The 21487-nt window shown below is 49.8% G+C and overlaps 1 protein-coding gene across 11 annotated transcripts in view; it reads right to left on the bottom strand.

Moving 5' to 3' along the window:
* Positions 1 to 21487, bottom strand: part of SOX6 (SRY-box transcription factor 6) — an 853991-nt gene that overhangs the window by 108382 nt on the left and 724122 nt on the right. For all 11 annotated transcript variants that reach the window (XR_012727417.1, XM_075326979.1, XM_075326980.1 and 8 more), the window contains one exon: positions 17955 to 18075. Coding sequence is in view for 10 of the 11 variants with exons in the window: in XM_075326979.1 (XP_075183094.1) it covers positions 17955 to 18075 (121 nt within the window). In the remaining variant the exon portion in view is untranslated. The remainder of the gene's footprint in view (positions 1 to 17954; positions 18076 to 21487) is intronic.

The raw sequence follows: 21487 nt of genomic DNA, 5'->3' as shown, positions 1-21487 counted from the left end.
GGACGGCCGGGTCTTGGTAGATTTGCAGTGGTATGATTCTCCTTACATTTCAATATGATCGCTTGCACAGGGCTATTTGAGATGTGTAAAGTTGTGGAAATCTTTTTGTAACCAAATCCAGCTTTACACTTCTCCACAACAGTATCACGGACCTGCCTGTTGTGTTCCTTGGTCTTCATGATGCTCTCTGCGCTTTACACAGAACATGAGACTATCACAGAGCAGGGGCATTATACGGAGACTTGATTACACACAGGGGCTTATATTTATCATCATCAGTCATTTAGGACAACATTGGATCATTCAGAGATCCGCAATCACCTTCTGGAGGGAGTTTCTGCACTGACAGTAAAGGGGGTGAATAATATTGCACGCACCAATTTTCAGTTATTATTTTTTATAAAAGTGTAAAATAAGCAATACATTTCCTTCCTCTTCACAATTGTGTCACTTGTTGTAGATTCTTCCCCAGAACATTCACATTTTATCTTTATGTTTGAAGCCTGAAATGTGGGAAAAGGGTGAACAATTCAAGGGGGTCAAATACTTTCGCAAGGCACTGTATATCACACCGGTGCAGGGAGAGGGCCGTGCTCCCCCGTATATAAGTGGTGCCCCCCTGGTTCCCCTGTGATCGGGCCGTGCTCCCCCGTATATAAGTGGTGCCCCCTGGTTCTCCTGTGATCGGGCCGTTCTCCCCGTATATAAGTGGTGCCCCCCTGGTTCTCCTGTGATCGGGCCGTGCTCCCCGTATATAAGTGGTGCCCCCCCTGGTTCTCCTGTGATCGGGCCGTGCTCCCCGTATATAAGTGGTGCCCCCTGGTTCTCCTGTGATCGGGCCGTTCTCCCCGTATATAAGTGGTGCCCCCCTGGTTCTCCTGTGATCGGGCCGTGCTCCCCGTATATAAGTGGTGCCCCCCTGGTTCCCCTGTAATCGGGCCGTTCTCCCCGTATATAAGTGGTGCCCCCTGGTTCTCCTGTGATCGGGCTGTGCTCCCCCGTATATAAGTGGTGCCCCCTGGTTCTCCTGTGATCGGGCCGTTCTCCCCGTATATAAGTGGTGCCCCCTGGTTCTCCTGTGATCGGGCTGTGCTCCCCGTATATAAGTGGTGCCCCCTGGTTCTCCTGTGATCGGGCCGTGCTCCCCGTATATAAGTGGTGCCCCCTGGTTCCCCTGTGATCGGGCCGTGCTCCCCGTATATAAGTGGTGCCCCCCTGGTTCTCCTGTGATCGGGCTGTGCTCCCCGTATATAAGTGGTGCCCCCTGGTTCTCCTGTGATCGGGCCGTGCTCCCCGTATATAAGTGGTGCCCCCTGGTTCTTCTGTGATCGGGCCGTGCTCCCCGTATATAAGTGGTGCCCCCCCTGGTTCTCCTGTGATCGGGCTGTGCTCCCCGTATATAAGTGGTGCCCCCCCTGGTTCTCCTGTGATCGGGCCGTGCTCCCCCGTATATAAGTGGTGCCCCCCCTGGTTCTCCTGTGATCGGGCCGTGCTCCCCGTATATAAGTGGTGCCCCCTGGTTCTTCTGTGATCGGGCTGTGCTCCCCGTATATAAGTGGTGCCCCCCTGGTTCTCCTGTGATCGGGCCGTGCTCCCCGTATATAAGTGGTGCCCCCTGGTTCTCCTGTGATCGGGCCGTGCTCCCCGTATATAAGTGGTGCCCCCTGGTTCTCCTGTGATCGGGCCGTGCTCCCCGTATATAAGTGGTGCCCCCCTGGTTCTCCTGTGATCGGGCCGTGCTCCCCGTATATAAGTGGTGCCCCCTGGTTCTCCTGTGATCGGGCCGTGCTCCCCGTATATAAGTGGTGCCCCCTGGTTCTCCTGTGATCGGGCTGTGCTCCCCGTATATAAGTGGTGCCCCCCCTGGTTCTCCTGTGATCGGGCTGTGCTCCCCGTATATAAGTGGTGCCCCCCCTGGTTCTCCTGTGATCGGGCTGTGCTCCCCGTATATAAGTGGTGCCCCCTGGTTCCCCTGTGATCGGGCCGTGCTCCCCCGTATATAAGTGGTGCCCCCCCTGGTTCTCCTGTGATCGGGCTGTGCTCCCCGTATATAAGTGGTGCCCCCCCTGGTTCTCCTGTGATCGGGCCGTGCTCCCCCGTATATAAGTGGTGCCCCCCCTGGTTCTCCTGTGATCGGGCCGTGCTCCCCGTATATAAGTGGTGCCCCCTGGTTCTCCTGTGATCGGGCCGTGCTCCCCGTATATAAGTGGTGCCCCCTGGTTCTCCTGTGATCGGGCCGTGCTCCCCGTATATAAGTGGTGCCCCCCTGGTTCTCCTGTGATCGGGCCGTGCTCCCCATATATAAGTGGTGCCCCCCTGGTTCTCCTGTGATCGGGCCGTGATCCCCGTATATAAGTGGTGCCCCCCTGGTTCCCCTGTGATCGGGCCGTGCTCACCGTATATAAGTGGTGCCCCCCTGGTTCTCCTGTGATCGGGCTGTGCTCCCCGTATATAAGTGGTGCCCCCCTGGTTCTCCTGTGATCGGGCTGTGCTCCCCGTATATAAGTGGTGCCCCCTGGTTCTCCTGTGATCGGGCCGTGCTCCCCGTATATAAGTGGTGCCCCCCTGGTTCTCCTGTGATCGGGCCGTGCTCCCCGTATATAAGTGGTGCCCCCCTGGTTCTCCTGTGATCGGGCCGTGCTCCCCATATATAAGTGGTGCCCCCCTGGTTCTCCTGTGATCGGGCCGTGCTCCCCGTATATAAGTGGTGCCCCCCTGGTTCTCCTGTGATCGGGCCGTGCTCCCCGTATATAAGTGGTGCCCCCTGGTTCCCCTGTGATCGGGCCGTGCTCCCCGTATATAAGTGGTGCCCCCCTGGTTCTCCTGTGATCGGGCTGTGCTCCCCGTATATAAGTGGTGCCCCCCTGGTTCTCCTGTGATCGGGCTGTGCTCCCCGTATGTAAGTGGTGCCCCCCTGGTTCTCCTGTGATCGGGCCGTGCTCCCCGTATGTAAGTGGTGCCCCCCTGGTTCTCCTGTGATCGGGCCGTGCTCCCCGTATATAAGTGGTGCCCCCCTGGTTCTCCTGTGATCGGGCTGTGCTCCCCGTATATAAGTGGTGCCCCCCCTGGTTCTCCTGTGATCGGGCTGTGCTCCCCGTATGTAAGTGGTGCCCCCCTGGTTCTCCTGTGATCGGGCCGTGCTCCCCGTATATAAGTGGTGCCCCCCTGGTTCTCCTGTGATCGGGCCGTGCTCCCCGTATATAAGTGGTGCCCCCCTGGTTCCCCTGTGATCGGGCCGTGCTCCCCGTATATAAGTGGTGCCCCCTGGTTCTCCTGTGATCGGGCCGTGCTCCCCGTATATAAGTGGTGCCCCCCTGGTTCTCCTGTGATCGGGCCGTGCTCCCCGTATATAAGTGGTGCCCCCCTGGTTCTCCTGTGATCGGGCTGTGCTCCCCGTATATAAGTGGTGCCCCCCTGGTTCTCCTGTGATCGGGCTGTGCTCCCCGTATGTAAGTGGTGCCCCCCTGGTTCTCCTGTGATCGGGCCGTGCTCCCCATATATAAGTGGTGCCCCCCTGGTTCTCCTGTGATCGGGCTGTGCTCCCGGTATATAAGATTCGGGGGATCTGTCACTGCTGCGCTCTCAGAGTCTCAGGGGTCATATTTGGAGTTGGGTGACAGGTGCCCGGGTGGGGGAGGGGCTGACTGTGCGCTCATGTAGATTGTGTTGGGTCTACAATGGAGTGTCAGCTCTTGGACACCTCACTGTGTAGCATGTAAAGGGGCAGTGAGGGGTTAAGCCCCCTCCTCAGTCGTCACATACTGAAGAAGCTCCTGATGACACTGCCCCGTGGCGTTTCTCCGCACAGCTGCCATCATTCACTTCTATGAAATGTTTGGCTTTATTTCCAGCTTTACGCCACACCCTGATCTCTTCTCTGTTTGGTGTCTGAAATCTGCCCCCCTGCGGATACGAGGGTCTCATTATACTGCTAATATATATATTGTGTATATATATAATATGTATATATATTATATACAGGACGAGAGCGCCTAGATCTGTGTCCATATAATATCCAGCATGGCACCGCGCTGCATAACATATATATCACATACACACATATACACTCTCTATACAGACACATCTGCAGGTTTTTCCTTCGCTCTCTATACAGACACATCTGCAGGTTTTTCCTTCACTCTCTATACAGACACATCTGCAGGTTTTTTCCTTCGCTCTCTATATACACACACATCTGCAGGTTTTTCCCTCCGCTCTCTATACACTCACATCTGCAGGTTTTTCCCTCCGCTCTATAATGACAGACACATCTGCAGGTTTTTCTCCCATTTTTGGTCAATTAGGAACTGAAATTATTTCTATTTGCCAAATTCTAGAATAATGAGAGAGAGAGAATGTTTTCAGGCATTTTTATTACTTTCTACAAAGTCAAAAGTTTCCATACCCTAAGAGTACTGTGCCTTTACACAATATGGGACCGCCCATATGATGATGTCATGTCTTTGGAAGCTTCTGATAGGTTTATTGGCAACATCTGAGTTAATTACAGACACACCTGTGGATGTATTGTAATGCACACCTGACACACACGGCGTCTTTGTGAAGCATTATGGGAAAGGCAAAAGAAATGAGCCAAGATCTCAGGAGGTGAATTGTGGACTTGCACGAGTCTGGTTCATCCTTGGGTGAAATTTCCAGATACCTGAAGGTGCCTCATTCATCTGTACAAACAATTATACGCAAGTACAAACAAGATGTGAATGTCCAGCCATCACACCGCTCAGGAAGGAGACAGGTTCTGTGTACCAGAGATGAATGTGCTTTGGTCAGACATGTGCAGATCAACCCAAGAACAAAAACAAAACCTTGTGAAGATGCTGGTGGAAGCTGGTAACATTGTGTCATTATCCACAAAGAGACAAGTAATGTATAAACATGGGTGGAAAGGCCACTCTGCAGGAAGAAGCCATTACTCCAAAAGACACAGAAAAAGCCAGATTAATGTTTACAAATGCACACAGGAACAAAGACTTTAATATACGGAGACTTCTCCTGTGGTCTGGGGAAACTAAAATTCAACTGTTTGGCCATAATGACTATCGTCACGTTTGGAGGTAAAAGGGAGAAGCTTTGAAGCTTAAGAACCATCCCAACTGTGACACACGGGTGCGGCAGCATCATGTTGTGGGGTTGTTTTGCTGCAGGAGGGACTGGGACTTCACAAAATAGATGGCGTCATGAGGAGAGAAGAGTATGTGGCCATACTGAAGAACATCTCAGGACATCAGCCAGGAACTTACAGCTTGGGCTGAAATGGGTCTTCCAAATGGACAATGACCCAAAGCTACTGACAAACTGGCTACAAAGTGGCTTAAGGATAACAAGGTCAATGTTTTGGAGTGGCCATCACAAAGCCCTGATCTCAATCCTATTGATAATGTATGGGCAAAGCTGAAAAGTCCGGTGCAAGCGGCAACCTCCAAACATGGCTCAGCTCCACCAGATCGGTCAGGAGGAATCTGCCCAAATTCCACCAACTATTGCTAAGCTTCTGGAAGGATCCAAAACGTTTCCCCCAAATCACACACTGTAAGGGCAATGCCACCAAATACTAATGACATGGAGGGAACTGCACTGTGCACAAAGGAAGAAAAATGCTGGAAAACATATTCTCTCATTATTCTGGAGAGCGGAGGGAAAAACCTGCAGATGTGTCTGTATAGAGAGTGGAGGGGAAAACCTGCAGATGTGTCTGTATAGAGAGTGGAGGGGGAAACCTGCAGAATGTGTCTGTATAGAGCGTGGAGGGGAAAACCTGCAGATGTGTCTGTATAGAGAGCAGAGGGAAAAAACGGCAGATGTGTCTGTATAGAGAGCGGAGGGAAAACCTGCAGATGTGTCTGCATAGAGAACGGGGAAAAACCTGCAGATGTGTCTGTATAAAGAGCGGAGGGGAAAACCTGCAGATGTGTCTGTATAAAGAGCGGAGGGGAAAACCTGCAGATGTGTTTGTATAGAGAGCGGAGGCAAAACCTGCAGATGTGTCTGTATAGAGAGCGGAGGGGAAAACCTGCAGAAGTGTTTCTATAGAGAGCGGAGGCAAAACCTGCAGATGTGTCTGTATAGAGAGCAGAGGGAAAAACCTGCAGATGTCTGTATAGAGAGCGGAGGTAAAAACCTGCAGATGTGTCTGTATAAAGAGCGGAGGGAAAAACCTGCAGATGTGTCTGTATAGAGAGCGGAGGGAAAAACCTGCAGATGTGTCTGTATAGAGAATGGAGGGGAAACCTGCAGATGTGTCTGTATAGAGAGCAGAGGGGAAAACCTGCAGATGTGTCTGTATAGAGAGTGAAGGGGAAAACCTGCAGATGTGTCTGTATAGAGAGCGGAGGGAAAAACCTGCAGATGTGTCTGTATAGAGAGTGGAGGGAAAAACCTGCAGATGTGTCTGTATAGGAGGGAGACTAAGGGTTTATACTGTTCCTACCTCACATATACGTTGCTCACACACAGACATATATGAGGTAGAGGGTGAGTGTGTCGGGGGATTCATCTGCCAATTCCCCGAAATGCAGGGACAAAACGCAAAAAGAGTTGCCATGTTCTGACAGCAGTTGCAGATGAACCTGAGCGGTGCACACAGTGGCGGTTTAGGACTTCAGTCCTACTGATGATTTCCCTTACAGACTGCCCCGGACTGAGTGATGGGGGAGTGGTCGGCGGGGAGGACCGGTGACCGCTCCCTGTGCCCCCCGCACAGGACCAGTGACCGCTCCCTGCGCCCCCTGTACCAGGTGTAATTAGGAGAGCAGGCCGCTCCAGCCGAGTATTGGGCGAGCGATCCTCAAGGTCATTATCTTTACAGCGCTCCGAGGTGTTTAATGCGCTCATAAAGGGAGAAATATGGGATTTTAATTGAATTCGCCAGGACTGCCTGCGATTGCCGCGGCTTTTATGGAGCGCGGCGCAGACGCTCAGCCATTTCCAGTCATCATTGTTTCACAACAACAAATGATACAAAGTGATATGTGTAAAACAGACAACGCTGATTACCACACGTTACAAAAAGCCGAGAGAATAATAGATGCAAATTACCGGCACGTTCTATTCAAGTGTGCTAAAACTGTGCGAGGACGGAAGCAGAGCGCGGCAGCCGCGCTTAAATGTATTATTAATTATATGTACCGCTAATGCATTATTAAATGAATTATTAACACCGCGCTTTGTTTGGGCGCTCCAATTATGTGCTGTATGTATAGACGCAGGCGGCCGCGCAATAGGCTTCATATGGGCGTGTACCCGCGAGAAACCACCCCGAAAATGGGAGCAAGACCTAAAAATTCCTGGAACCCTGCAGGGCAATGGTGGTACTCCCATGTAAGTAGGTATTACCGCTGAGGTTACATACACTGGATATAAAAAATCGCCACAAATCTGGTAAAATCACTAAATCCTACCAAGAAGAATCATTTCAAGCTTTTTTCGGTCTGTAATGTCGCCCATATTCTCTACAAATCCTCTCAGGAAAAAAAACTGAAATAATGTCCGGTAGAAATAGGACGTGTGGTTGCATAAATGTGCACACCCTTACATTAATACATTGGTGGAGTCACCTGTGAATTTTTGGGTGGGAGTCTGTCACATGGCACATCTGGAATTGGCGATCTTTGCCCCTTCCTTGCAGTAGAGTACCCCATGGACTCCGGTATGGGCTCGGCCGTTCCAGAACCTCCATCTTCTTCTGATGAAGCCGTTCTGTTGCTGATTTGGAGGTCGCTTACGGCCTTTTTGGTGCCCAAAGGGGAAATTCCTCTTCATCTTTTTTGCAGAGGCCTGAGGGTTTTTATGTAAACTTGACCAATGTTGCGACTGTTCCTAATCCCCCAGCAGAATGCTGCCTCCACCAGGCCTCACTGTGGGGAGGGGGATCTTCTTGGGATGCACAGTGGCCACTTTGTGCCTTTGTGAATTAAGTCCAAACAGTTCCCCTTTGGTTTCAAAGGCTTGCATGCTCTTATTTGTAAGGAAAGGCTCCGTGTTGTCCTCCTCCCCTACAGGCCGGATATGAAGAATACCGGAGATTGTCGTCACATCCAGACTATAACCAGGACTGGCCAGAAATTCCTGCAGCTCCTTTAATGTTGCTGTCCGATTCTTGGTCACCTCCTTCACCAATTTTATTTTTGTCCTTTCATCAATTATATGAGGGCCGTCCTGTTCTACATCTCATCACTGTTGTGCAACTTCTTGGTGATATTCTCACAGTGCCCATAATAAACCTAATGCCAGCCTGGTAGCTCAGTGGTGTTCAATTCCCACCAAGATTAATGTCTGCAAGAAGTTTGCTCCCACTCGCCAAAGATAGGATATTTAGTTTACAAGTCCCAAAGGAGATAGTGATGATGGTGGAAATAATGGTACTATGTAAGCGTGCAAAATAAATGAATGCCTTGAGCCTTTTTTACTAGCTTCTCCTGGCAGCCCCCCACAATGAGACCCTCTGCTGTGTTGTCAGCTGTTTGTGGGCCAGAAAATCTCCATCCACCTGGATCAGTGACACTTTTTCTTGGGTTAATCATGATCCCTGCGAATGGCGGCCGAGCGCTGAATACTATGTAACACAAGAGTAAATGTGATTGGCTTATTCTGAACACCACCACATCCTTAAATATAACAGTGTGTGAATACTTATGCAGCCACATGCTTTAAATTTATTTCCCCAATGGATTTGTACAAATTATGGGCAAAATTAAAGGTGGAAGAAGTTCTGAAATGATTTAACAGGGGTGCGTAGACTTTCGAGCGTTCTAACAGAATCTGATATCAGTCACCTATAGACTTTTCTCAATACTGAGGATATGTAATATGAGGGAGACACTTGGCCTTTTCCCGGTCTGAAATGGCTGATAACATGGAGTAATAGATGTCATTCTGATGTTATTGTGAATCTTGCACACAGTTCCAGGCTGATGGCTCTCCTCTGCACCGATACACTGTAACAAATCCAGCCGATGTGTGAGCCGGACTAGGTCTCCTCCCTGTACTCAGGAATGATGGTGTCCACGGAGCCGTGGCCTAGGTGGACCCTGACTGACCACATGGAGGAGCGTGCCGTCCTCTGCGTAGCAGGGCGTGCGAGCAGCTGCGGAGAATCTTGGCACGGGATCAGCCGACATGTTACAGCAGTTTTCCCTCCCATTTGTATCAGGATTTCAGATGTTTTGGTGAGCGAGGTATTCCTGTGATTTCTGCAAGGACACGTGTTACAACAAGATCCCCTCCCTCCATACAGCAGATCTCCTCACTGCCCACCGCGCCAGGAATAAAGCATCTCCATAGAGTGTGGCGGCAGGAGTGACGGCTGCGGTGCGGCCCCCGGCAGGCGGCTGTGCCCCTGCATAGTGTGGCCAGAGCTGCACAATCTTCACTTCTTACAGATCCAGACTTTCTATGGGTGATCAGGTGAGTGAATATTGAGCGAAGACATGTCCAATGACAATGGCCTGGCAGAGCGGAGGGAAGACGTATGCTACCTCCACCGCCGGATCCCGGCCACCGCAGGCGACCTTAGTCTTCTGAGGCACAGATGGACAACACCAAAATATTCTGTTACCTGTCGGTCCTCTGTTACAGCGGATCCCAAAGATAATTAGTGCAGCTCAGTGGATCCCATGAATAAGCAGTAGAGGTGAGGAGATCTCATGATTAAACCAGATCTTGGAAGATTTCACAGAACAGAGATGGACCCGTGACTACGACGAGCCATGTGCAGGGGACGCCGTACAAAACCCCCAGCTCAGCAGACCCCGGAGACCGTCCCACGTGTTCTAGGGAAAGCCTCTGCAGAAACGCTCCTGTTTGGTTTTGTTTGTTTATATCTTTTAGTCGTTTTCCTGAAAGTTTCTTGCTGCTTTCTGATTGGACAATGTCTAGTTTGAAGCAGATTCCATCAGGATCTGCTGCACAGAAGTGATCCACAGTGAAGAGGGAAAAAACACTCAAAGATGAAACATATGAGCAGAAAGAAATCATTATATGGAGTTTTTGTGTATGTCAAATCAGTATTTGTGTGTACATATCCTTTGATTGTGTCTAGAAGTCAGCGAACTCCTTGGATGACAAGTACAGCGAACTCCAAGGAAAGCCAGGACAGCAGAGGTGGTGTAGCACGAGACATGGCCCCTGCCCAGGTGCCTATCCACTCCTGGCCCGGTGCCTATCCACTCCTGGCCCGGTGCCTATCCACTCCTGGCCCGATGCCTATCCACTCCTGGCCCGGTGCCTATCGATGCCTATCCGCTCCTGGCCCGGTGCCTATCCGCTCCTGGCCCGGTGCCTATCCGCTCCTGGCCCGGTGCCTATCCGCTCCTGGCCCGGTGCCTTTCGATGCCTATCCGCTCCTGGCCCGGTGCCTATCCGCTCCTGGCTCGGTGCCTATCCACTCCTGGCTCGGTGCCTATCCGCTCCTGGCCCGGTGCCTATCCGCTCCTGGCCCGGTGCCTATCCACTCCTGGCCCGGTGCCTATCGATGCCTATCCGCTCCTGGCCTGGTGCCTATCCGCTCCTGGCCCGGTGCCTATCCGCTCCTGGCTCGGTGCCTATTCACTCCTGGCTCGGTGCCTATCCGCTCCTGGCCCGGTGCCTATCCGCTCCTGGCCCGGTGCCTATCCGCTCCTGGCTCGGTGCCTATTCACTCCTGGCTCGGTGCCTATCCGCTCCTGGCCCGGTGCCTATCCGCTCCTGGCCCGGTGCCTATCCGCTCCTGGCCCGGTGCCTATCCACTCCTGGCCCGGTGCCTATCCACTCCTGGCCCGATGCCTATCCACTCCTGGCCCCGTGCCTATCCGCTCGTGGATGCATGCTGTACTATTGTACATATCCTTTGATTGTGTCTAGAAGTCAGCGAACTCCTTGGATGACAAGTACAGCGAACTCCAAGGAAAGCCAGGACAGCAGAGGTGGTGTAGCACGAGACATGGCCCCTGGCCCGGTGCCTATCCACTCCTGGCCCGGTGCCTATCGATGCCTATCCGCTCCTGGCCCGGTGCCTATCCGCTCCTGGCCCGGTGCCTATCCGCTCCTGGCCCGGTGCCTATCCGCTCCTGACCCGGTGCCCATCCGCTCCTGGCCCGGTGCCCATCCGCTCGTGGATGCATGCTGTACTATTGTATTTGGCCTCTGGCTGATAAATGACTGCAAACATGTGGTCTGTTGGTGCACCGCTTAGCAGCGCTGATATTCCCCACATGTAGACTTGGCCTCCGGAGACTCCTCTTTGGGCGGTATTTGTGTCCTTGCCCTGCAGACGTGCGCTCGCTGTCCTCCCGCTGACTCTTTACACGGGAGGCGGTTTTCCTGGACGCACCGCCGGCTCACACCTTCCAGGTAATTTGTAACAATCTGGATGAGGAAGCGGCGGAAACCCAACTTGTGAATGGAGGCGGTGGAGCGGAAGCAAAGTTTTCTATTTCTAATTTGTTAATTAAATTTCGCTGCATTTTTTATTTCTTGTCGCTGATTAAGGGTGAGAATTTCTACAGAACGGTTAATCGCTGTTTAATAAAAAGGTACGAAGAGACAGCGAGAATGTCAGGAAAAGAAGCGGAGCGACCAAATGCAAGGAAAATGTGGCCGAAGAATGTGTGAAGCAGCTGAGAGCGGCATCTGCAGCCCGGGGACAGCTAATAATCAATTATCCACGAATTCAGCTCATATTACAAGGTTACTTCTCACTAAGCTGCTAAATGTCCTAGAGACAAGACGAGGGCCGCGGTGGTGAGGACGCCGGGGTCCGCGGTGGTGAGGGCGCCGGGGGCCGCGGTGGTGAGGACGCCGGGGGCTGCGGTGGTGAGGACGCCGGGGTCCGCGGTGGTGAGGGCGCCGGGGGCCGCGGTGGTGAGGACGCCGGGGGGCCGCGGTGGTGAGGACGCCGGGGGCCGCGGTGGTGAGGGCGCCGGGGCCCGCGGTGGTGAGGGCGCCGGGGCCCGCGGTGGTGAGGACGCCGGGGGCCGCGGTGGTGAGGACGCCGGGGGCCGCGGTGGTGAGGACGCCGGGGCCACAGTACATATACCGTGATACTAGTGACCGTGATACTCCGTGATGGCTCCTGCACCAAAGATGCCTGCAACAATGCACAGAAGCATTGTTAGACCAAGCTCACACGTCAAGTAATCATCCGATAGAAAGGATCCTGCAAAGATCACACGTCCAGTAATCATCCAATAGAAAGGATCCTGCAGAGATCACACGTCCAGTAATCATCCAATAGAAAGGATCCTGCAGAGATCACACGTCCAGTAATCATCCAATAGAACAAATCCTGCAAAGATCACACGTCCAGTATTCATCCCATAAAAAGGATCCTGCAGAGATCACACGTCCAGTAATCATCCAGTAGATTGGATCCTGCAGAGATCACACGTCCAGTAGTCATCCAATAGAACCAATCCTGCAGAGATTACATGTCTAGTAATCATCCAATAGAAAGGATCCTGCAGAGGTCCCACATCCAGTAATCCTCCATCAGGACAGATCCAGCAGAGATCACACGTCCAGTAATCATCCAAAAGAACGAATCCTGCAGAGATCACATGTCCAGTAATCATTAAGTAGATTGTGGATCCTGCTGAGATCACATGTCCAATAATCATCCTATAGAAAGGATCCTGCAGAGATCACACACGTCCAGTAATCCTCCATCAGGACGCATCCAGCAGAGATCACACGTCCCTTAATCATCCAATAGAAAGAATCCTGCAGAGATCACACGTCCAGTAATCATCCAATAAAACGGATCCTGCAGAGATCACAAGTCCAGTAATCAAGTAGATTGTATCCTGCAGAGATCACATGTCCAGTAATCATCAAGTAGATTGGATCCTGCAGAGATCATACGTCCAGTAATCATCAAGTAGATTGGATCCTGCAGAGATCACATATCCAGTAATCATCCATCAGAATGGATCCAGCAGAGTTCACATGTTGAGTAATCATCCAATAGAATGGATCCTGCAGAGAACATACCTCCAAACGAAAGGATCCTGCAGAGTTCACACATATAGTAATCATCCGTCAGAATGGATCCTGCAGAGATGACACATACAGTAATCATCTGTCACAATGGATCCAGCAGAGTTCACATGTCCAGCAATCCTCCCATAGAATGGATCCTGCAGAGTTCACATGTCTAGTAATCCTCTGTTAGAATGGATCCAGCAAACGCAGGATTACTGGATGTGTGATCTCTGCAGGATCCGTTCTAACGGAGGATTACTGGATGTGTGCGCTCTGCAGGATCCGTTTTAACGGAGGATTACTGGATGTGTGATCTCTGCAGGATCCACTCTGATGGATGATTAATGGACGTGTGATCTCTGCAGGATCCATCATAATGGAGAATTACTGGATGTGTGATCTCTGCAGGATCCGTTCTAACGGAGGATTACTGGATGTGTGCTCTCTGCAGGATCCGTTCTAACGGAGGATTACTGGATGTGTGATCTCTGCAGGATCCGTTCTAACGGAGGATTACTGGATGTGTGATCTCTGCAGGATCCCTTCTAACGGAGGATTACTGTATGTGTGATCTCTGCAGGATCCGTTCTAACGGAGGATTACTGGATGTGTGTACTCAACTTTACCCTTAGGATTGTTCCTTTTTTTTCTCTTGCTGACTTTAGTGAGTATTTCTAGCTTTGGAGACTTTCTGATATAGCCATGCCGCACGTCTCCCACCGTCATGTTCTCCTGCACGGAATTCACCTCCTCGATTGTGCTGGGGCACACCAATCCTTCCAGGTACTTTGCCGACTCTTCTGGACATTTCCAGGAGACTAAAAGGTGCTTTACACGCTGCGATATCGCTAGCGATAGTACCCGCCCCCGTCGTTCGTGTGACATTTGGTGATCGCTGCCGTAGCGAACAATATTTCTACGGCAGCGTCAAACGCACATAACTTGTCAGCGGCGTCGCTGTTGCTGCCGAACAATCCCTCCTTCAAGGGGGAGGTGCATTCGGCGTCACAGCGACGTCACTGCGGCGTCTGTCACTAAGCGGCCGCCCAATAGCAGAGGAGGGGAGGAGATGAGCGGGACGTAACTCGCCGCCCATCTCCTTCCTTCCTAATAGCCGGTGGAGGCAGGTAAGGAGATGTTCCTTGTTACTGCGGTGTCACACACACCGATGTGTGCTGCTGCAGGAACGACGAACAACCAACGGTATGCACCTCCAACGATATTATGAAAAGGAGCGACGTGTCAACGATCAAAGATTTTTGATGTTTTTGCGATCGTTGATCGTCACTCCTAGGTGTCACACGCTGCGATGTCGCTAACGGCGCCGGATGTGCGTCACGTGACCCCGACGATATATCGGTAGCGATGTCGCAGCGTGTAAAGCACCCTTTAGGCTGAGATCACTTGTCAAGTGATCGGGTGAAGCAGATCCAGCAGCAGACACTTCATCTGGATAACACAAACTGATTGTAACTGGAGAATGGAGTCATTAATTCACCCTCCATGTTTCCTCCATAATTCCTCCATGATTCCTTCATGTTTCCTCCATAACTCCTCCATGTTTCCCCCATGATTCCTCCATGTTTCCTCCATAATTCCTCCATGATTCCTTCATGTTTCCTCCATAATTCCTCCATGTTTCCTCCATGATTCCTCCATGTTTCCTTCTTTCATGTTTCCTCCATGTTTCCTCCATAATTCCTCCATGATTCTTCCATGATTCCTCCATGATTCCTCTATGTTTCCTTCTTCCATGTTTCTTCCATGTTTGGTTCTTCCATGTTTGGTTCTTCCATGTTTCTTCCATGTTTGGTTTTTCCATATTTCTTATATGTTTGGTTCTTATATGTTTGGTTCTTCCATGTTTCTTTCATGTTTGGTTCTTCCATGTTTCTTCCATGTTTGGTTCTTCCATGTTTCTTTCATGTTTCTTTGGTTCTTCCATGTTTCTTTCATGTTTGGTTCTTCCATGTTTCTTTCATGTTTGGTTCTTCCATGTTTCTTCCATGTTTGGTTCTTCCATGTTTCTTTCATGTTTCTTTGGTTCTTCCATGTTTCTTTCATGTTTGGTTCTTCCATGTTTCTTTCATGTTTGTTTGGTTCTTCCATGTTTCTTTCATGTTTGCTTCTTCCATGTTTCTTTCATGTTTGTTTGGTTCTTCCATGTTTGGTTCTTCCATGTTTCTTTCATGTTTGCTTCTTTCATGTTTGTTTGGTTCTTCCATGTTTGTTTCTTCCATGTTTCTTTCATGTTTGTTTTGGTTCTTCCATGTTTCTTCCATGTTTGGTTCTTCCATGTGTCTTTCATGTTTGTTTGGTTCTTCCATGTTTCTTCCATGTTTGGTTCTTCCATGTTTCTTTCATGTTTGGTTCTTCCATGTTTCTTTCATGTTTGGTTCTTTCATGTTTGGTTTTTTCATGTTTCTTTCATGTTTTGTTCTTCCATGTTTCTTTCATGTTTGTTTGGTTCTTCCATGTTTGGTTCTTCCATGTTTCTTTCATGTTTGTTTGGTTCTTCCATGTTTCTCCCATGTTTGGTTCTTCCATGTTTCTTTCATGTTTGTTTGGTTCTTCCATGTTTTTTCCATGTTTGGTTCTTCCATGTTTCTTTCATGTTTGGTTCTTCCATGTTTCTTTCATGTTTGGTTTTTCCATGTTTCTTCCATTTGCAGTAGATCAGTTTTCTACTTACTGGATCTGTGTCACATAGATGATTCCTGCACATGTGACGTTCTCGTCCGTCCCATGCGGATATTTGTTATATGTCACCCTCAATGCCTCATTCTTGGCCTGAGAGACATCCATCGTTGCCTTTACATCACCCTCCTGACATACGAATAGTTGAAATGATTGCACATCCATATGTATATCAGAAATTGTGACTGTTTATTAAAAAAATTGTTTAAAAGAGCTGAAGTCCTCGGTGGTTGATGCCTTTTTATGGCTGAGTAGATGGTGATAATCGCGGCTCCAGACTCCTCGGGTCTCTTCATCAGGCTCAGTATAACACAATCTGAAGAGTCACATATTTATACACAACAGGACATAGAATGGGGCAGTGATAAGACAAGATACAGTTAGGTCCAGATTGTAACGTTTAATTTGAAGGTTTGAACAAAAATATCTGATAGGAATTGTACATATTTCTTTACAAATACTCCACATTTTAGGAGGTCAAAAGTAATTGGACAAATAAACCAAACCCAAACAAAATATTTTTTTTTTCAATATTTTGTTGCGAATCCTTTGGAGGCAATCACTGCCTTAAGTCTGGAACCCATGGACATCACCAAACGCTGGGTTTCCTCCTTCTTAATGCTTTGCCAGGCCTTTACAGCCGCAGCCTTCAGGTCTTGCTTGTTTGTGGGTCTTTCCGTCTTAAGTCTGGATTTGAGCAAGTGAAATGCATGCTCAATTGGGTTAAGATCTGGTGATTGACTTGGCCATTGCAGAATGTTCCACTTTTTTGCACTCATGAACTCCTGGGTAGCTTTGGCTGTATGCTTGGGGTCATTGTCCATCTGTACTATGAAGCGCCGTCCGATCAACTTTGCGGCATTTGGCTGAATCTGGGCTGAAAGTATATCCCGGTACACTTCAGAATTCATCCGGCTACTCTTGTCTGCTGTTATGTCATCAATAAACACAAGTGACCCAGTGCCATTGAAAGCCATGCATGCCCATGCCATCACGTTGCCTCCACCATGTTTTACAGAGGATGTGGTGTGCCTTGGATCATGTGCCGTTCCCTTTCTTCTCCAAACTTTTTTCTTCCCATCATTTTGGTACAGGTTGATCTTGGTCTCATCTGTCCATAGAATACTTTTCCAGAACTGAGCTGGCTTCATGAGGTGTTTTTCAGCAAATGTAACTCTGGCCTGTCTATTTTTGGAATTGATGAATGGTTTGCATCTAGATGTGAACCCTTTGTATTTACTTTCATGGAGTCTTCTCTTTACTGGTGACTTAGAGACAGATACACCTACTTCACTGAGAGTGTTCTGGACTTCAGTTGATGCTGTGAACGGGTTCTTCTTCACCAAAGAAAGTATGCGGCGATCATCCACCACTGTTGTCATCCATGGACGCCCAGGCCTTTTTGAGTTCCCAAGCTCACCAGTCAATTCCTTTTTTCTCAGAATGTACCCGACTGTTGATTTTGCTACTCCAAGCATGTCTGCTATCTCTCTGATGGATTTTTTCTTTTTTTTCAGCCTCAGGATGTTCTGCTTCACCTCAATTGAGAGTTCCTTAGACCGCATGTTGTCTGGTCAGAGCAACAGCTTCCAAATGCAAAACCACACACCTGTAATCATCCCCAGACCTTTTAACTACTTCATTGATTACAGGTTAACGAGGGAGACGCCTTCAGAGTTAATTGCAGCCCTTAGAGTCCCTTGTCCAATTACTTTTGGTCCCCTGAAAAAGAGGAGGCTATGCATTACAGAGCTATGATTCCTAAACCCTTTCTCCGATTTGGATGTGAAAACTCTCATATTGCAGCTGGGAGTGTGCACTTTCAGCCCATATTATATATAGAATTGTATTTCTGAACATGTTTTTGTAAACAGCTAAAATAACAAAACTTGTGTCACTGTCCAAATATTTCTGGACCTAACTGTATGTGAAGCAGAACTATCACTATGGCAAAGATATATTTTACTTTTTATTTTTTTTTTAGCATTCTTTAAAAAAGTGGGTGAGGCTAAGCAAAAAAAGCGAGAGAACAGGCCCAACAAATTTACCATGATTAGCATAGCACCATATAAAACGTCATAAATGATGGTGTGAATCCCCGGGCTGGCTGTGAGCCGCCAGATAGTGTCACCGTGGCTTTCAGCTCAGGAGACGTGGCGTCCTTATACATTACACATGTGATTGTAGCAGAAAGAAAGCCATCCTCACAAGTCCTAAAACCTATAACACAAGTGCACCCTTCACAGGGACTCTTCAAAGTAAACCATCGTTTTGTCACCCACCTGGTTTGTAGGTTAGTCCTGGGGGGAAGAGGAATCCCTGCTGGGCTGCAGCCGCCGCTGCCAACGTCCGCTGGTCGTGTGAGAAGATGGGGATCATGAGAGGAGGCATGTGACCTTGAACCTGCCGAACACAAGACTCTGATCAGACAATGTACAAATCCATCCTGACAGATGCTTCTTCACAGATCACACAATCTGCAGACAGCGGAAACCCCTGACCCCTCCACATATGAAATCAGCAGATATGATGTACTGCAACCCCGGGCACCAGGGTCAGAGAGGCACACACAGGTACTGCAACCCCGAGCACCAGGGTCAGAGAGGCACACACAGGTACTGCAACCCCGAGCACCAGGGTCAGAGAGGCACACACAGGTACTGCAACCCCGAGCACCAGGGTCAGAGAGGCACACACAGGTACTGCAACCCCGAGCACCAGGGTCAGAGAGGCACACACAGGTACTGCAACCCCGGGCACCAGGGTCAGAGAGGCACACACAGGTACTGCAACCCCGGGAACCAAGATCAGTGAGGCACACACAGGTACTGCAACCCCGGGCACCAGGATCAGTGCAGCACATACAGGTACTGCATCACCAGGATCAGGGCAGCACACACAGGTACTGCAACCCTATATATCCTCCACGTTGCTTCTTACACAGATCTTCTGGCCGTTTCTTCCCTGCACCCCTATATATCCCCCCTGTCGCTTCTTACACAGATCTTCTGGCTGTTTCTTCCCTGCACCCGTGTATATCCCTCCTGTTCTGGCCGTTTCTTTCCTGCACCCCTATATATCCCCCCTGTCACTTCTTACACAGATCTTCTGGCCGTTTCTTCCCTGCACCCCTGTATATACCCCCTGTCGCTTCTTACACAGATCTTCTGGCCGTTTCTTCCTTGCACCCCTGTATATCCCCCCTGTCGCTTCTTACACAGATCTTCTGGCTGTTTCTTCCCTGCACCCGTATAAATCCCTCCTGTTCTGGCCGTTTCTTCCCTGCACCCCTATATATCCCCCCTGTCACTTCTTACACAGATCTTCTGGCCGTTTCTTCCCTGCACCCCTGTATATCCTCCCTGTTGCTTCTTACACAGATCTTGGGCCGTTTCTTCCCTGCACCCCTGTATATCCCCCCTGTCGCTTCTTACATAGATCTTGGGCCGTTTCTTCCCTGCACCCCTGTATATCCCCCCTGTCGCTTCTTACACAGATCTTGCGCCGTTTCTTCCCTGCACCCCTATATATCCCCCCTGTCGCTTCTTACACAGATCTTCTGGCTGTTTCTTCCCTGCACCCGTATATATCCCTCCTGTTCTGGCCGTTTCTTCCCTGCACCCCTATATATCCCCCCTGTCGCTTCTTACACAGATCTTCTGGCCGTTTCTTCCCTGCACTCCTGTATATCCCCCCTGTCGCTTCTTACACAGATCTTCTGGCCGTTTCTTCCCTGCACCCCTGTATATCCCCCCTGTTGCTTCTTACACAGATCTTCTGGCCGTTTCTTCCCTGCACCCCTGTATATCCCCCCTGTCGCTTCTTACACAGATCTTCTGGCTGTTTCTTCCCTGCACCCGTATATATCCCTCCTGTTCTGGACGTTTCTTCCCTGCACCCCTATATATCCCCCCTGTTTCTTCTTACACAGATCTTCTGGCCATTTCTTCCCTGCACCCCTGTATATCCCCCCTGTTGCTTCTTACACAGACCATCTGGCCGTTTCTTCCCTGCACCCCTATATATCCCCCCTGTCGCTTCTTACACAGATCTTCTGGCTGTTTCTTCCCTGCACCCGTATATATCCCTCCTGTTCTGGCCGTTTCTTCCCTGCACCCCTATATATCCCCCCTGTCGCTTCTTACACAGATCTTCTGGCCGTTTCTTCCCTGCACCCCTGTATATCCCCCCTGTTGCTTCTTACACAGACCATCTGGCCGTTTCTTCCCTGCACCCCTATATATCCCCCCTGTCGCTTCTTACACAGATCTTCTGGCCGTTTCTTCCCTGCACTCCTGTATATCCCCCCTGTCGCTTCTTACACAGATCTTCTGGCTGTTTCTTCCCTGCACTCCTGTATATCCCCCCTGTCGCTTCTTACACAGATCTTCTGGCCGTTTCTTCCCTGCACCCCTGTATATCCCCCCTGTCGCTTCTTACACAGATCTTCTGGCCGTTTCTTCCCTGCACCCCTATATATCCCCCCTGTCGCTTCTTACACAGATCTTCTGGCCGTTTCTTCCCTGCACCCCTATATATCCCCCCTGTCGCTTCTTACACAGATCTTGGGCCGTTTCTTCCCTGCACCCCTGTATATCCCCCCTGTCGCTTCTTACACAGATCTTCTGGCCGTTTCTTCCCTGCACCCCTGTATATCCCCCCTGTCGCTTCTTACACAGATCTTGGGCCGTTTCTTCCCTGCACCCCTGTATATCCCCCCTGTCGCTTCTTACACAGATCTTCTGGCCGTTTCTTCCCTGCACCCCTGTATATCCCCCCTGTCGCTTCTTACACAGATCTTGGGCCGTTTCTTCCCTGCACCCCTGTATATCCCCCCTGTCGCTTCTTACACAGATCTTCTGGCTGTTTCTGTCCTGTATCTCGCGCTCTTTACCTCGGCTGATATTTCATATACAGACACCGCGGTAAATTAGTGAATGTTTTTATAGCGCCCGATCTGCCCCGATCCTCGTCACACGTTATTTTTTGTGGGGTTTTTACCTGTCTGATGCTTTTATTAAGGACCATAAGAAATGACTAAAGCGTCGCATTATACAAAACATTTTATATTCTAAGGCATCAAACCAGAATATTAAAAACTCAGATGCCGCAAGATTTACAGCAAAACTGCAACATCATTGCATGAAATAAAACTAATGTCCTCCATTAGCGGCTGCTGCTTCTCGCTCGCACTTTATGACTTGATGCGATAGAAAATTCGCCAGAAATGAGTGAACGGCGAGTGTGAAGAATACCGACACTTCAAAAAGAATAAAAGCAAAGAGAGACGAACGCCGGCTGTCTGAGCTGGCAGCCATTTTATTATTGTGTGTAAACTTAATGAAGACGTGCGACATTGTTACGCCGTCCGCGCCGCTCCGGATAGGACAGGAGGAGATGGAATTAACTCTGCTCCAGAAACAACCCAATAAACAGCTCAAAATAAAATCCATCGCAATGATTCCCAAGCAGCTGACAAAGACGTTCTGCCTCCTGCAGACAGCGACACAAGAGAGTAACAGAACGTGACACAGCGGAGCAGGAATATCCGGGTCCACTGCAGGGCCGGGGCCACAATATGCAGCATCTAAAGGAGAGTTCCTCAAAATAGCCACTGTTACAAGAGCCCAAGTCCTCACAGCCGCCTCTGCGAGGCTCGCCCGGCAAAGAGATGGCTGGTAAGGACCGCCAATCAGATTTCATGACACCATGACCACTAGATGGCAGCAGCTCACATCACACAATTCATCAGGACAGTGACGGTTCCCGACACTTCATCTCAGATTAAATAATCTTTGCTTGTTACATAAAATGT

The sequence above is a fragment of the Anomaloglossus baeobatrachus genome, chromosome 10 (assembly GCF_048569485.1).
Source record: "Anomaloglossus baeobatrachus isolate aAnoBae1 chromosome 10, aAnoBae1.hap1, whole genome shotgun sequence".
Lineage (NCBI taxonomy): Eukaryota > Metazoa > Chordata > Amphibia > Anura > Aromobatidae > Anomaloglossus > Anomaloglossus baeobatrachus.
Note: the sequence above shows the minus strand (reverse complement) of the source record. Positions and strands in the feature narration are given on the sequence as shown.